This window comes from Pagrus major, chromosome 2, assembly GCF_040436345.1.
Source record: "Pagrus major chromosome 2, Pma_NU_1.0".
Classification (NCBI taxonomy): Eukaryota; Metazoa; Chordata; class Actinopteri; order Spariformes; family Sparidae; genus Pagrus; species Pagrus major.
In genome coordinates this window covers 33,569,591-33,585,823 of record NC_133216.1, presented here as the reverse complement: position 1 = coordinate 33,585,823, position 16,233 = coordinate 33,569,591, and the positions used below count along the sequence as shown (strand labels likewise).

Here is a 16,233-nt window from a genome sequence, read left to right as displayed (position 1 = left end):
TTACATAAAATACACATGATACAAATCACATGCCGAGGTGACAGACACGTAAAAGACTCTTCTGGGGGATCTGGAAAGCAGAGCAGGAGGAGGCTTTGACTGCAGGCTTTCACACCACCTTCGAGTGTGGCTGTTCATGGTTTCTTAATCAGAAACTGAGTGTTGTTGAGTCTTGATTTGGGTTAGAGCGTCATCCCACATTTTACAGGTACATTTTCACACCAGTCACACTAGTCCTATAACATGTGGGTGAGTGATTGTATCCTCTTTATTTATTCCATTTATGTGTAGAGATAACTTTCTGGATGTCCTTACCCTTATTTCACTCAAATATGAATATTTTTACATTAGGTTGATTGTTTATAATGTAATATGGCTGAGAAACGTAATTAAATTAAACTTGCAAAATGTCATTTTTCAACACTATTAACCTTTTTTTTTTAATAAATGGAATGTGAGTGGAACCCAAAATGTTAATGAAAAGCAAATGACAATTTTATATTGTTTAAGAAACTGAATCCTCTAAATTTGACTGAATAAATCTACGTGATGCTCCTACAGTAATTTCTAATTCCATAGGTAGACAGAGAGTTTAACATTTTGCTGTTAGTTTTTAAGTTTACTTAACCATTAATTGTGAAAAACTATTCATTAATTTGCATTAATTGTGTAAATTATTAATATAAACAGTAGAAATTGTCAAAAGCCATACATAATTTGAAGACTGCCACACATCCTCCAAACTAAACATTGCAAAACATAGAGTTTTCTGATCTGACCTTCCTATCACCAGGACAACAAAACTTAAGTCAGTGTCCTCTAAAATCTACCAATCACCATTGTGCAACAATTCATATTTGTGTTTTCTGATCTGAGAAATGTTAACGACTACAATTTTATTCTGGCGACTGGACTGCCCTTGACCATCAAAAAATAAATACATAAATTAATTAAATTTTTTTTTAAATGGCATGAATGATTGTACATTTTTAATGCTGTCTCCCCTCGCATCATCTGTCATGTTTCATATGTGAATCTGATTTACTGTGAGCCATAGCAACTGACAAAACACACTGCTCACCCATAGAGTGTACCTTACCTTTCATACATTGTAGCAGCAGGTTGATGCCAGACCTCCAGTCAGTCCTTTGGAATTCTGTGTCTTTCACAGTTTTTCTTGTAGATTTCGATGCCAGTGTGTCTGATTCTGCTCAAAGAGCTGTGAGCGTTTGAGAAGTGAGGTGCTGGCTAGAAAGTGACACAGCTACAATAAACCCTGATTGTTTGAGGCAGATAGCTATTAGCCAGCAGAGAGAGGGAGCTATTATGGTGGAAATGAAGCATTGTTAAAGAAACATAAGACTTCCCTCAGTGGATGATAGTCTCCTGAAGGGGTCTCAGATTAGATCTCACAGGTGCACTTGGGAGGGGAGCGCTGATCATTACACTGGGAGAATTATAGCGGCTCATCAAATCTCCTCAGGAATGAATATTAAGTCTTATTGCAAGGGGGATAGGGAGGGTAGAAGCCAATGATGTGAGAATTGTTTGGGTTGTGCTGCTTGGCACTAATGCACTGCTCCACAGAAAGACGTTTTGAGAGGAAATATGGCTAAAATTCAGCTTTGAAAGATGGAATAACTTTGCAGAGTGCAGAGCTATGTGAGTGAATGTTCCTGTCTCCAGCCAGAAGTATGAGACAGGTTCTCTCTGCCTTGATGTCAGAGTGAAGTACAGTGAAGCAGAGCAGTGAACGGGGAGAGATAAAGAGGATGACTGAATTTCAGATTTATTTTCTGGCTATGAAGTTATACTTTCTGCTGTCAAAATCACTACTGCTCTGTGAAATAAAACTTACATTTCAAGAGAGATAAATAAATGACACAGTTTGTGAAAGCTGCTGTTTGAAAATTGATGCCCCTCCCTTTCAAAGTAAAGAAACAGCATTGTTTGGCAGCACAGAATTGTATTTACACTCATAATGTGCACACGTGCACGGCTCCTGTGGCTTGTAATGCAAATAAACACACAGCAGCAAAATCTAATTATAGTAGAACTCTGGTCAGTTATTCCAGTTTTGCAGAAGGCAGCAAGTGCTGAATTCAACACTAAATCAGTAAAGTAATGAATTTTTGTTTAGTGCAGGATATTTCATAATCCAGTGCAATTCCACCACATCAGTTTTCAACAATGGGTTATTGCATAATGCCATGGTGAGCTGTTTCATGGAAAGGAAAATTCTCCAGCTCTGCACTACTGCAAAAGCTTTCAAGGTTGGATTCTCAGCTAAAGTGAGAATCTTCCTTGGGACCATCAAGGCCCTAAAGTCCCCTGGTTCACTTTGTGACAGTTAGTTTATGGTAGTTTGATTAATTTTAAATCAAAAGTACAATGTAGACTGAAATGAAAAGTGCCTTAAGGTGGTTCCTTATTTTTTTAAATAATTGTTGTAAGTGGGCCCATGTCAAAATCTGTTTATTTATTTTTTATTATTCCAGTTGCTGACATGGTACATATTTCTCAAAGCAAAATACTGAAGCTGCCATGTGAGTGCCTGACAACATTAACATTTTCTATTCCCACCCCACCATAGTGCTCCACTTTTGTGCCATGTTCTTAAATCCTTGAAGAAACCACAAATTTAACATTTTCATTAAATTCCATCACTGTTCAGTTGTGAGACCAGTCGGAAAATTAGGAAGGATGCAATTTAATGACAACCAAATAGACTGAGTACATACAAGAGCCTGACTGTTTTTCTTTTTATACTGATAAAATACAGATTTAGGGGAGAACAATATGTGTGTTGTGCTTTCCCACCTCACATCACTACATCAGTGTTAGAAATAATGGGGTTGGAGAACTTTCTACTGGACAAACTTTTTAGTGCTGCAAATTCTTTTTACTATGAGGCAAACATGTCAATATACCCCTGCTGTCCCTCTTTTCTCTCTCTCTCTCTCTCTCTCTCTGAAGCTTTTTCTTTCTGTGCATGAAACCAGCAGATGATCACAATGAATAATTGAAAATATGCTTTATTAGTTCTCTTAAATACAAATGAAAACGTTTTTTTTTTACCAGCAACATTATCTTATTCATATTCATCTGTGTATCTACAGTATGTAACATGTGGCTTGGTATGTTTCTTTCTGGGTTGAATTTATGTCTATGATGGTGAAAGTTGGATCATCAAAATGTTTTTTTAGTCATTCATATAATTACAGTGAAGTTACAAGTTCCATCGAGTTCCATTGTTTTGTTGGTTTGCATGTAGGCTAATTTATTTTCCTTGAACAGTTTAATTAAATCAATAATTAATGGGATCTCAACTATATACCATTCAGTTAGTCAAAACTACATTTAAATTCTTGCAATGAAGCAAAAATGAAGCAGTAACAGCAATAACAGGATTTTAAGCTATTCATGATGGTTTTGACTGAAAACTTCTTATAATTCTGACCTAAGGCTAAACTATTATTTGGATTTCCACAGAGAAATGTGGAAAATTGAGTTAAAAAACCCCACACTTGTTCTGATTTAACCAAAACCATTACAGCCAAGTTTCTGCTCTACCACAATGTATTTATCACAGCCACGAGCCTTTATCTGTTCAAAATAAAACCTTCAGGAGCGACTTTTAGAAAAACTGTTAGAAAGGAGAAGACACAGGCAGTTCCTCTCTGACATTTTTAACCAACCATCTTTGTGTGGACAAAACCAAAGATGACTTTGTTCTCCTGTAAGAGCCTGGTGCTTGTGGCATATCATTGAATTATCCACTCTAGATAACATGTGCATAACTGTGCATTGCTTTGAATATGTACACCATTTCCTCAAACGAGATAGAATGACACACCGGCCCTGTTGCCTTCAGATGGCTGTCATACAGGCAGATATTGGTATGCCCTTGATCTAACCCAGTACAGACTCAAATTCAAATGATTTTGGAGATTTTTGACAGTTCTACTGTCTGGAGCCTATAGTATCTGTGTGAAATAAGCACTAATAACATTCAAAAAGGCATTCATGTGATTTTGGAAAGGTGTGTGCCAGGGCCCAACAATCAGTGCCAGGAGGCGCAGTACACATCACCAAAGCGTACATCACTTACCCTGGAAGACCTCCTTTCGACAAAAGCCATAGCGATATTTAATAGCAGTATGGTATTAAATTGCATACTGATATGCATGACAAACACACCCAGCTGAGTCACTTTACCCGGGGCTGGTAAGTTCAGGCAGTCCACACACAAGATCCCAAACCAATGAAAACTTCCCAAAGCTCAGTTAATGACGTTGCAAGGCATAGCAGAGTTTAGATACTTTGTGGGGTTTTTCTGCTGATGTGTATCTTTCAATCATTATATTAATAAAAAAATAATAACAATAAGCCAATTAACACCAGCCAACACGGTGGAAGAAAGTGCAGGGGCTCAAGCTCTTTTTAGGGTATATGTGTACACATGCCTGCACCAAAACATTTGGATATAGAGCCAAGGTTAAAAAAAATAGCAGGTTTTCCCTGTAAAGGAAATGGGATGCCTCCATATAATACACAGTGTGTGAAAAGGATGGTCTCTTGGGCCTAGACATGCACTTGCTTGTTTAAACCTTCAACTGGCCCTGACTACTTCAGACATTTGATGATAAAAATTACAGCATAACTCTGCGCCACCTGCAGCAGTTATACATATCAAAATCATCAAAGAAAAGCCTCATGTATTATTTCCAAAATGGACCTTGAACATACAACAAGCAAATCAATTGGCCATGTCGGAAATTTTTTCCTGTTATAGGAAAAACACCAAACACTGCCCTTCATAGAAAAATGTGAAAAATCCTTCCATCACCGGAAGGAATTGAAATTGAAATATCCTGTAACACAAAACAGTAGATGGGAAGGTGAATGTTCACCATCTGATTTTTGACATTTTTATTTTTACATTAATATGTTAAATATGTGTTAACAATATTATGAAACTAAACTAACTAACTAAATTATTGCCAGAGTCAAAAAGAAAAGAAATAAAGGACAAAAATTACTGTTTTGATTGCCGAGTAAAAAAGTGGCATGAGAAATCTGTGAGTTACTGGTAGAATAAGGCTGCTTGTACTCTTGATGTTTTTTGGCTTGAAGGCGTCTTGGCCTGTGTTGGCGAGATGTGTTATAACACCGGCTGGTTGCTTGCTGTAGCACCATGCTCCATCATGAACCAATTGAAAATGGGATTGGCAGTGTGTTAAATGGCTGTGATGGAGCCAGAGCAGAGAAGTGAAGCCAGAAACCTCTACACCTGCACAGCCAAGTGATGATTGAGTCTCTGGTATGAATCAGTGTTCCATCCAACCATATCTATTATTCTCTTTCATTCTCTTTCAGCCTCTGACTCTGAGGATGATCTTTCTATCACCCCAGGGGGCCCTATGGAGAGCGGGGCCAGTCTGTACCCCACCACCCAGGACACAGGCAGGAGGCTCCCCATGGTGGTCACCACCGCCCCACCTGTCCACGTCCCAAACCACCACCCCCTCTACAGGAATCCCCTCCAACACCCGGCCACGCTCGGGCCTCACAGTCAGCCGAAATACTTCGAAGACAGCGGGGGATCCAGCTCTCACGCCAGCGCTCAGCCCACGTTCTCCACCTCACCAACCAGGACACCACTGGATAACGGTGATAAAAGGGCTTCAGATGAGAGCGCTGAAAGCTCCAACATGCAAACAACCCTTGTAATGCATGCATTAGCTGCCACTTCTCTTTCTAACACCCCCGTTACAGTCACCGGTGCGGTGCTAAAAGATCCAGAACATGCCGCCATCATCCCCTCTGCTGCTTCTACTCTGAGGGAGAAAGATGAAGTGAGGCCAGATCAGCCTGTCCTCAAGCAGAATGTGGCGCCCAGCAGCGATGAAGAGGAGACAACCACCACCACCACCATCACCACCACCACCATCATCACCACAATGCAGAGTCCAGGTGAACAAAGACTCACTATGCTTTTTTTGATAAACCACATAGCATGATAATTATATTCCTTCTGATGATTTGAAAATATTTATAGAGAAATATTACGTATGTGCTTTTGTCAGTGCTTTTGTGTGTGTATGTGCATGTGTGCATGTGCGTGTGTGTGTGGTAGTGTGTTGGGGTGGAGGGTGTGACAGTTGGGATGCGTTGTGACTGGAGTCAGTGAAATTAGATAATAAAGTTTGATTGTATTGGACTGATTAATTCTAATATGAATAATACCCCCAATAACTAGTTCATATCGGTTTATGAATGTGGTTGGATCAAAATAGGAAATCATTTAAAAACAGCTCCCTAACAACAATATTATATATTGAACATAGACTAACATCTTCTTTGGTATTATAAATGATGATGATAATAACAATGTAGGAGATACACTAATAATAAATGTAATTTATTAATCACTGGCGATTAATAAAACACTCGTAAATGGGGCACCACCTCCGTTGTTTTATCTATTTGAATAATCCGGAGGTAATTAATCAAATTCGACTGGACAAGGTTAACTTGTAACAATTTCAGTTCAATTTATTCAATCTCATAGCTGACGCAGTGACTTCTACACAGTTTCCATCGGTTCTCCACATTAAAACAAACCTGCACAGACAATGACATACGGTTAAATATGTTTATTGACTAAATAACTCAGAGTAAATAAATGAAATGGCAATTTAAACGAATAACAAAAGATAACAGAAAATGTTGGATACTGTAATGACTAAGTAATGGTTTATTAGTTGAATAGGCTATGTGTGGATGGTCACGGGTTGGGTGACAGCATTTAAATATTACGAGAGTAATTTTAATCCTAGCCTACTATCGAGACCCTAACTGAATTTCTCTTAAGCTGAAAAGATATGAATCAGAGCCATAGACACCAACTCTTGTATCATGTGTGAATCCAGCTGTTATGAGTGATGGAGAGCCTACTTTCTAGCAGAGTTGTGGAGTCAGCGGTGGCGGGTTTCCTCCGATGATTTGCGACTCTAGCTGGCAGTCCCGGTCCAATGGCCGCGTGTCGCTGCTCGTCCGGTTTCAGCCGGTTGGCGACCTCGGCAGGTGTCGTAGGAAGAGCGCAGTACCGAGCGGGATGGTACCGCTAGTGAGCGCTGGGGGCAGGGCCGGTCTGGCTTGTCAAAGAGTCTGTCTTTCGTTGGAAACCGCTTGCACAGTTTCGGACACAGCAAGTTGCTGTAGTGTCGTGATGATGATTTTAATAAAGATGTTCTTCTTCGTTGCTTCGAGTGGTTCTCAGGCTCTGACTTTGTAAACTAAATTTAACTTCTTGAATAAAATAACTGAGGATGATACGTTGATCAGGCGGATCTTCCATTGTTAGTTAATGCAAGATAATCTAAATTAAGTTCACTTCTTCAAAGGCAGGTTACGATACTTAACTGTATAAAACAAATTAGAACAGAACTTCGTTTTGGTAGAAACATAATAAAAAGAAGTTAATCAATAAGGCGAAAAATATAAAAGTGAGAAAAATCAACGCGTGAGCACTTCTGCTGAGATCGCTGTCTTGAAGCTGTTTCAAAGTAAAAGTAAAGAGCGGAAAAATTAAAAGAAGAGAGTTTTTAAGAGTAAGTTTTAAGAGTAAGAGTTTTCAAGAGAGAAAGGAGAGAAGTGACATCTCTCTGTTTTGTTGTCTCCAAATGGCGGGCATGCCTGGGGGCAGGGCTGCCGGCTTTTTGTCTCCAAGTAGATAGTAGAAAGTGTGAAAATTCACAGGAACTCACTAAACTAAACTATAGCTTTAAACGTTTGAAAACCGTGCTTCACCTTTCCCAGAATGTCACCATGGCCTAATATGTGGACTTTGTCTAACACAAAATCATATGTCATTATTAAAACCACTTTAACATTCAAAAAGGAATTAAAACTGGATCAAAACATCTGAACACACTTGATTATACAGTAGAACTAACCACTCATATATTTCTTTTAGTTCTAGCCTAATACTTATTAAACAGGGCATATCAAAGACATTCACTGGTAATAATTCAAAAACGTATTAACAAAATGATTGAAAAGTTCTTCCCAATCATACCAGGACTCATCCTTAGAGGGTACTGTGGTTCCACGGAACACAGGACATTTTACACGTTAAATTTGATCTCAGTCAATCATAATCGTAAAGAAATGTAAGAAAAATCAGATTTAATAACTTTTCTTTCTGTTTACTAATTTGTCAGAATTAGGAAGATGAGGTTCTGGTTTAATGGTTATTTAGAACTTGTTTGAAATCTGGATGAGTGCAGAAACCGTTATAGGTTAGGTTACGGCCCCCTAGGGATGGGTGTAGATACCAGGAAGGATCTCTGAGAATCGTCTATTTGACGGTTTTATTGAAAGCAAAACAAGTCCTCCTTGTCAGGTGAAGAGGTGAGAGGCTCCAAGGGCCTCTTTCCTGACAACAGTCAGCTTGCAGATGAAAGGATTAATTAACGCAAGAAACAGAACCTCAAATGAAATGCAGAGGCGATGGACATGTGTTCCTACAACAATAAATTATTTTAGCATAACATTTTGACATATACTGTATGTTTTGTGTCATACTGAAATACCTGATTCACAAAAGTGTTTTACTTTTACATGTCACCAGGCACATGTGGAATGACTTGCCTTTTTTTTTATTATTTTTTTTTTAAAGCCATAAAATCTATTCATTCCAATCCATCCATTTTTATTCAATTATTTCCATCAAGTCAGATTTTTCAGATATTTCTCCAAGGTTCACTTATCTCAATTAGTTAAAGAATTTACTTGCACTATTTTCTTGTGCTTAACATACATTCTACACTAAAGGCCATTAAATGCCCACATCATTCAACGTCCAGTTCGTTACACAGGCTGTTTTTTGAAAACATATATGTTTTGAGTTGGATTCAAGAAAGCTTTGATGACTTCACTCAGACTTGATAGTAGGCTATACAGCTGTTTTCATTGAGTAAAACTAACTATGACTAAACTGTTCCACATGTGTTAACTCAGTGGAATACCCCCTTAGTTAGTAGTTGTCTGCCAGTTTGTTTGCAGTTAAGCAAAACATTTCATCTATACCCCTCGTCTTGATCAAATAAATAAAAAATAAAAAAAATGCTGTGGTGCTGAATTTACAATGTTGGCCATTATAAATGATCTCATTTCATATTGTATTCCATTTTTCTCTGGGAATTTAGTCCTAAATTTCTGACACTGTCAGAATTTAGACTAAGGCTGTCTTTGGGCTAAATCACAATCGGTGGATGTGTGTAATAGTAAAATCTAGAATCACTGTTTTGGATTGACAACTAAAGATTTCACAACATATCTTTCACAATTGCAATCTTTCATATGGGACAGCTGTGATACTTAAAGGGACACTTTCTTTCAAGCCAAAGACAGAGTGGCCTCTCTGTGTTCCTCACATGAAGTCTTCCTCCAAAAGTCTTTTATTCACAGGAGGTCATCAACTTGGTCAAAAAGTGAATTAGACATTGTGTCTGCTGGGTCCAAAATGGTCACTTTGTACTGTCATGGTTGTGTGGAAACAAGGAGCATGTTGAACAGGACCCAGATGCACGGGAGGCAGCATGAAGGCAGTTCAGAGATTTAATTCAAATAATAATGAATAGACAAAAGGTTTATACGCAGGTAGAAGCAAGCAGAGGTCAAAACCAGGAAAGAAGTCCAAATAATGCAAACAAATCCAAAAGAACAGGCAGAAAATCCAAAGTTAGTGCATACTAACTTACTGCACTCAATCAGTATATACTGCATACTGCCTATCTTATAAAGTTTACCTGAAGCGGCACTTAATTATAATAATGGTAAATAAACAGAATAAATGCAATATAGTTGACAGAAATGTTGCAGACATGTCTGCTGTGTGACCTGCAGTGGTATGTGTAACTGGGGGAAAGAGGGGTCTATTAGCCATCCAGTGAAGCAGGTAGCTGGCCCGCTAGCTAGCTACCCTTGCAGGCACTTGTGGAGCTTCAAGTCCGAAAATGTTGCCGCATATTTTCAATTCAGCGTCAATAAATATAGAGTATAACTTTGCACCACCTGCAGCATCTAAGATAAAAACATAATCAAGCCTTGTGCATTTTACTTTTGTAAAATTGCACATACTTGAAACCTTCACTGTTGATTTCCCACATAAAATATTCTCAGAAGTGAAGTTGGTGATAAAATAACAATAAACATTTTAAATACATTTCCAGAGTGGTGCTCCAGGTGCCTTTCAATCTGCCATCGGACAATCTGAACAATTGCAATTTATTCAGGGGCGGCTGAGTAAATGCAGTAAACTCATGCAGCATACTCAGAAATTCTGCCAATGTCGTATACACTCTGGGTATTTCTTGGTACACAAAATCTGCACACTATGCAGTTGAAACACACTACTTACTCAACTTGACATCATACTTAGTGTGAATAGTATGCAATAGTAGTATAAGTAGGCAAGTTCAAACACATCCACAGACTTTTAATACTCTAGGGAGTGAAGACTAATAAAGGACCGCTGAAACTAAGTAGTGCAGTCATAAAAAAGAGGAAAATCACTAAGGAAATATATAAAAGATAACATGACACACGAGGATAAAAAACAGGAAGCCATTAAACTGAAACTGTTTTGGCATTTGCTGTATTTTTAGGATCTGTCAGACGAGAATAACAGTGTCCATTACAACTTAATTCAGTTCACAATGTGACATAAATAAATGATATCAGCTCCTAGCATTAGACAGCAAACAACAAATGCATTAGATTGCATGCACACCAGGTATATTGTTGGTAACATTGGACCATAACAAATTAACAAAATTATTACATTTCTAAAGAACAAAACATATTTGAAAATCCTATATAATTACTTTTATTTGAAAATAATGTTACTCATAAAATAAAATTGAATTATCTAAATATTAATCAATTAGAATCCTTCAAAACAGAGCTACATCTCCACATTTTTCTGACTTATGCCACAGCAGTCCTCTCTCTTTTGAGACTTAACCAAAGGATGTTTTTTTACTTTAGAGTGCACCCATACTGTCCTCACACCCTCAGCTAATATCCTCTGTATTTGCATCTCACGATCACACAGCCATGGGGCTGAAATAAATTACAGCAGCATCAGTGCATCACTAACCCTTAATCACGTGGTCCAAACAGGGACCACAGCACCCTGAGATTGTCATGAAGAGAGTGGATGGAGAAAATACACATCAGGGGTGTGATTTCTTGGTGGACTCTAGGAAGAGCAAGATGGAAGCAGCTAGATTAATCAGCTCATCCATGTGCACGGTGATGGCAGGTCAAAGCACAGACAGCCTGTACTGTACACAAAATCCAAGTGTGGCACAGACTGTATATCCAGGCACAGGGTGAATGAAAACACTGTAGTGCAGTAATAATGTTGGAGTGGACACTGCCTAAGGTGAAGTGCTGAGGGGACATAGAGAGGATGTTCTTTTTCATAAGGAAGCACTTGAGCGAAAGTTTACATTTTAGCTCCGAGAGAGGGAGGGATGAAGGTGGTGGAGCAGAAACCCCAGAAGGCCACCAGGAAATATTCTGTCATCACAGGGCTGAGCTATTCAGAAAGGAAGCGGGAGAGGCAGAAACCTTGAAACAAAGTCAGATAGTGTATATGTGTGTTCATAGCACAGTCCGTACTTGTACAGAATGTGCAATAAAATTACACTGATGTATGCAGGTTTGCTCATCTTGGCTTTTCCGATTTCCCATTCACATCTGGCACATGACATGTGATCGCTGTGTGGATATCTGATATGAATCAGAGAAAACTTGCCCTCATTCCAGATTGGCTGGACCACATTAAGAAGTGGCCTGGCTTACATTGCTATCTAATCTCAGCAACGTATAACATCTGTACAGGGTGACCACATCCTTCAAAAGAAAAATCCAGCCAACAAAGTACAGATCATCTGATTCTACCTCTTGCTGTCGTCCCAAGTTACCTGTCAAAAAACTACAGACGAACCCTTCCTCTGAAAAGGAAAAAATAACCACTCTTCTTATTTCCCAGTTGGTGAGACTCCTTTCCTTGCCTCCTCTCCTCATGTCTTAGTTCCTCCCACCTGAGATATGAGCAGAGGAGGCAAGGAAGAGACACAAGGAGAGAGGAGGCACAATCACAAGGGTTTAAAAATTGAAACAATGTTTGAGTCCTTTGTGCTACATCTATTATGGAAAATTAAGTGTTGATGATGAACTGAGGAGTCTTACAGCCGGGGGAATGAAGCATAGTCTGGTGGTATGGCAGCAGATACTTCTGTATCTTTTTCCAGATGGCAGCAGGGTGAACAGACTGTGGCTGGGTGGGTGTTGTCTTTTAGTATCTTTGGGCTCTGTGAAGACATCTCATTTCACTGATGTCACTGATGCTCAGTAGATGGTACCAGTGATGTTCTAGGTTGTTTTAATCACCCGCTGCAGAGCCTTCCTGTCCTGGGCCCAGCCTGAACCATGCCAGTTTGTGAAGTTTCCAGTCAACATGCTTCCTGTTGCTCCGCTGTAAAAAATTGACCAGTAGGATGTAGAGCCTCTTCTGTGCTTTTTTAACCACTGTGGTGATGTGTGATGACCAAGATGAACTCTCATCATTGTTTATAATGCAGCAGATGATGGTGGTGTCAACCCTGATACTTCACAATAGAGTTCTCTTGATGTCTGGGAGTGCAGTCATGGCTGTACAGTGTGAACAGGAGGGGGCTGAGCACACAGCCCTGAGGGGCTCCGGTGTTGAGCACTAACATAGAGGAGGTGTGACTAACAATTAAATATGACATGCAGCACAGCTGCATCGTCTGTTCATTGTTTTGATATAGTCTACTGCTGTGTTTTATGATCTGTCAGATGGGCATAACAGTGTCCATTACAACTTAATTCAGTTCACAATGTGGCAAAATGTGACATCAAGGTAAAATGTGATTGAGGAATGTGGTTAGAACAGCTCCTCATGAGGCGCTACACAATGGATCTCAAAGAACTAATACAACTTGTGAATACACAGGAATATTTGTTAAGTCCTGCTCCCACCATGGTTTGTATATTCCAGCGCCACGCCTCTTTTATGTCATGGTGTGGATACACCTTTGCATCCTTGCCCCTCTGGTGAGCCTCCTCTCTCCTCTCATCTCAAGATGCATTTCAGGAAACATCCTTTAAGAGGGCACGCTCAGATCGATTTCTGCATCACAGGCAAGAGGACAGAGGAGACCAGGAGACCAGGAGGAATGAAATAGAGTACAGCAAAATTGCTACAGAGGCACTGCAATCACAGTCAGGCACAATCTGGACCATAATTATGATCAGCTACTTTGTGTACAAGGTTGACATTTTTGCCTGAGTACAGCCAAACAAGCTGTATTGATAAGAATGTATGTCAGTGCCTGCCAAAATCATACATATAACCATATGCAACAGCTAATCATCTGGTTAAATTAGAGAAAGATCATGGTCATGGTTTTTCCTTAAACTAGGTGGTGAGAGTTCCTGCTGTCCCATGGCCTCAGTGCTGTTTCAGGATACTTTCATTGTTGCCATTACTAAAATTATGATAGAAGATGCATTGACTAGTACATTCGTGCAAAATGTTAGTAAACTGTTTGTGAATCTGGAATACCAATGTTTGCTGCTGTTTGTACCTGCAGTTCCCTGCCATCTGAATCTGACCGGGCCAGAAGGATACATAGAGGCTCCTCCTCAGTCAAGCTCTGCTTTTCACTCCACCATGGACTGCAGTTACATCATCACTGTCTATATGGGCTATGGAGTGGAGGTCCAGGTAAGAGCCAGACTAGCATCTATCCGTCTGTCTGTCTATCTGCCTGTCTGTCTAATGGCTTACTTAAAGGGGCACTATGTAGTTTTGTAGAAGAAATTTAAACTCAGACTTTATATATTTACAATATTAATGACGTAATAATACAGAATCATAAATATTATTTTTTTCCATAACTGAATAAACAAGCTGTTCTCAAAGGAAACACGTTGAGGTTAGAAAGGTGTCAGGGTTCGCCACATAGAAACTAAGTAAAATAGTATATTTAGTTTGTTTAGGCACAGAAAATCAGTCAATGAAGATCTTTCTCTTCTGATTACAATTTCTTCCATAAAACTACATAGTGCACCTTTAAAATAACTAAACCAACCTATTAGCTAAAAAAAAGTGTTACATGTTGTGTGTTTTTGGCTGGCTTACTAACATCAGCCACTGGTAAGCCTACATTCAGGAATAAGCTTTTTTAGTTAAGAGTTGGAGAATGTGTGTAGCAAGTGGCTTCACTGTGTGGATGGGGTTTCTACAGCGCTATGTGCAGTCAAAAGAGATACCCTAGTTGTTGATGTGAAGTAAATACCTCCAACACAACAGCAGTGTTACTGCTTGTTAAATCACAATGTCTTCCACAAAACAACAAATTATTTTCTAATTTGTGAGCATTCAGAGCCATTTCCAGGTTTAAAACCCTCAGATTGTCTTTAGAGTAAGTTGATGCTCAACTCACTTACTTAGTTATGCACAGACACTTTATTATGCATGCAATTGATTATGTTCCAATCGTAGTGTTATTTACAATGACAGTTATTTGCCTTTACCTGAGTAAATCTGTCCTCAAGACAGTGGTTTCCAACTCCTGAGGTGCAGACCTTTACTGGGCCAAGAAATAATTTGTGAAAGGCTACAAAAAACAGTGTGATTTGAATCTAATACAGGAGCATACAGTATACAACATGCAAGTAATTACATAATGGCAAGTATTAATGTTAATAAAGAAAAGCATGAGTCTATATTAGGGCTGTCAAGTGATTTAAACAATTTTTGTAATTATTTACAAGCTTATTAGTGATTAATTAAACTAAATTCATTGCATATGCCGATATTTGCTGTAAGCATTTAAAAATATTTCATTGCAAATGTATTTTGGTAGATGAGTGAATCAATGAACAAATGGCCATTCTAAACTTTAAAAGGAGGGGGTATTTTAAGCTATAACGTCTGACTATTAACCACAGCCCATTTTTGGTTTGAGAAAGAATGTTAACCATTTGACAGTTAGAAACACTGGCTTGAGTGGGACTCATTCCCCAGCATTCAGGAAATACAGTATTTTACATGGCACTGAATCTGAATCATAACGCATGTTAAAAATGATTATGTTATACTGTATATTATGTGAACGTAAAATGTAACTATGGTACATAGACATGGACAAATGTGAACCTATCAGTGGTTTGCAGAAACTGTCAACATTTTATCCTGCGACTGGGCTGTCTGACTGAAAGTGTGATCTCAGTGACCTACTGACTGTGGACATATTGTTTAGACATTTAAATGGATTGACGTTCTAGCAAAGTGACATGCTAATCAGCAGTGTGTGTGTGTTTGTGACCTCTGTCAGGCTTAGTTTTGTATTTAGACAGACCCGCTGTTGTTTCTGTGCATGTAATGGCTATGGAACCATTCTGACATTGTCCAGTTGTGCAAACCAGTGTCCCAGTTCAAACCCTGAGCATGGTGGCATGACCAGACAGATGCTTCAATTAGAATATAAAAGTTTTATTGCTACATATATCACCAGATGTGTATGGGCCAGCAGTAGAGCGATATACAGCTTATATGGCAAATTCAGCGTTAAATTATGGTTCCATTATGTACTCTTTTCTTCCTACAATATGTTTGGTTTCATAAGAGGATTGCACCAGAAATATGTCATAGATTTCCGAAACACAAAAAATGGTTTTATAGCACCCAACTCTGAAATACCAGTTTATGTTTCCTCACATGTATGACAAGATGCTTTGGATTAAAAGGTCAGTGAAGACTGAAGAAAGGTCAGTTTCCTCATGTTTAGACTCTTATTTGTCTGTCAGACGTTTACATTTCATGATGCTATAAGCTGATCCATTCTTAATACCCATGTGAATTCACACTGTACATACTGTAGATCATAGGTCCCATCTTTGACATTAAACCTCATCAGCTGGTCGGCTGTGTGAACATAATGAACTGTTCAACAGCACATTTAAACAAAGATTTAAAAGAAAGGTAAATTTAACTTGTGGAGAGTTGTTTAACACCCCACCAAGGACAATCCAATAAGACTAATCCACATATTTGGAATATATTAAGAAAGAAATGAGAGGGAACCAACACTAACTTATGCATCAAAGCTCAGTGCTTCAACA

General features: G+C 38.8%; 1 protein-coding gene across 1 annotated transcript in view; it reads left to right on the top strand.

The window, feature by feature from the left end:
- The first annotated feature begins 5,423 nt into the window (after nucleotides 1-5,423).
- Nucleotides 5,424-16,233, top strand: part of sez6b (seizure related 6 homolog b) — a 186,575-nt gene continuing 175,765 nt past the window's right edge. Inside the window, exons 1-2 of the mRNA XM_073495562.1 lie at nucleotides 5,424-5,976; nucleotides 13,698-13,831. Of these exons, the coding sequence (XP_073351663.1) occupies nucleotides 5,424-5,976; nucleotides 13,698-13,831 (687 nt within the window). The remainder of the gene's footprint in view (nucleotides 5,977-13,697; nucleotides 13,832-16,233) is intronic.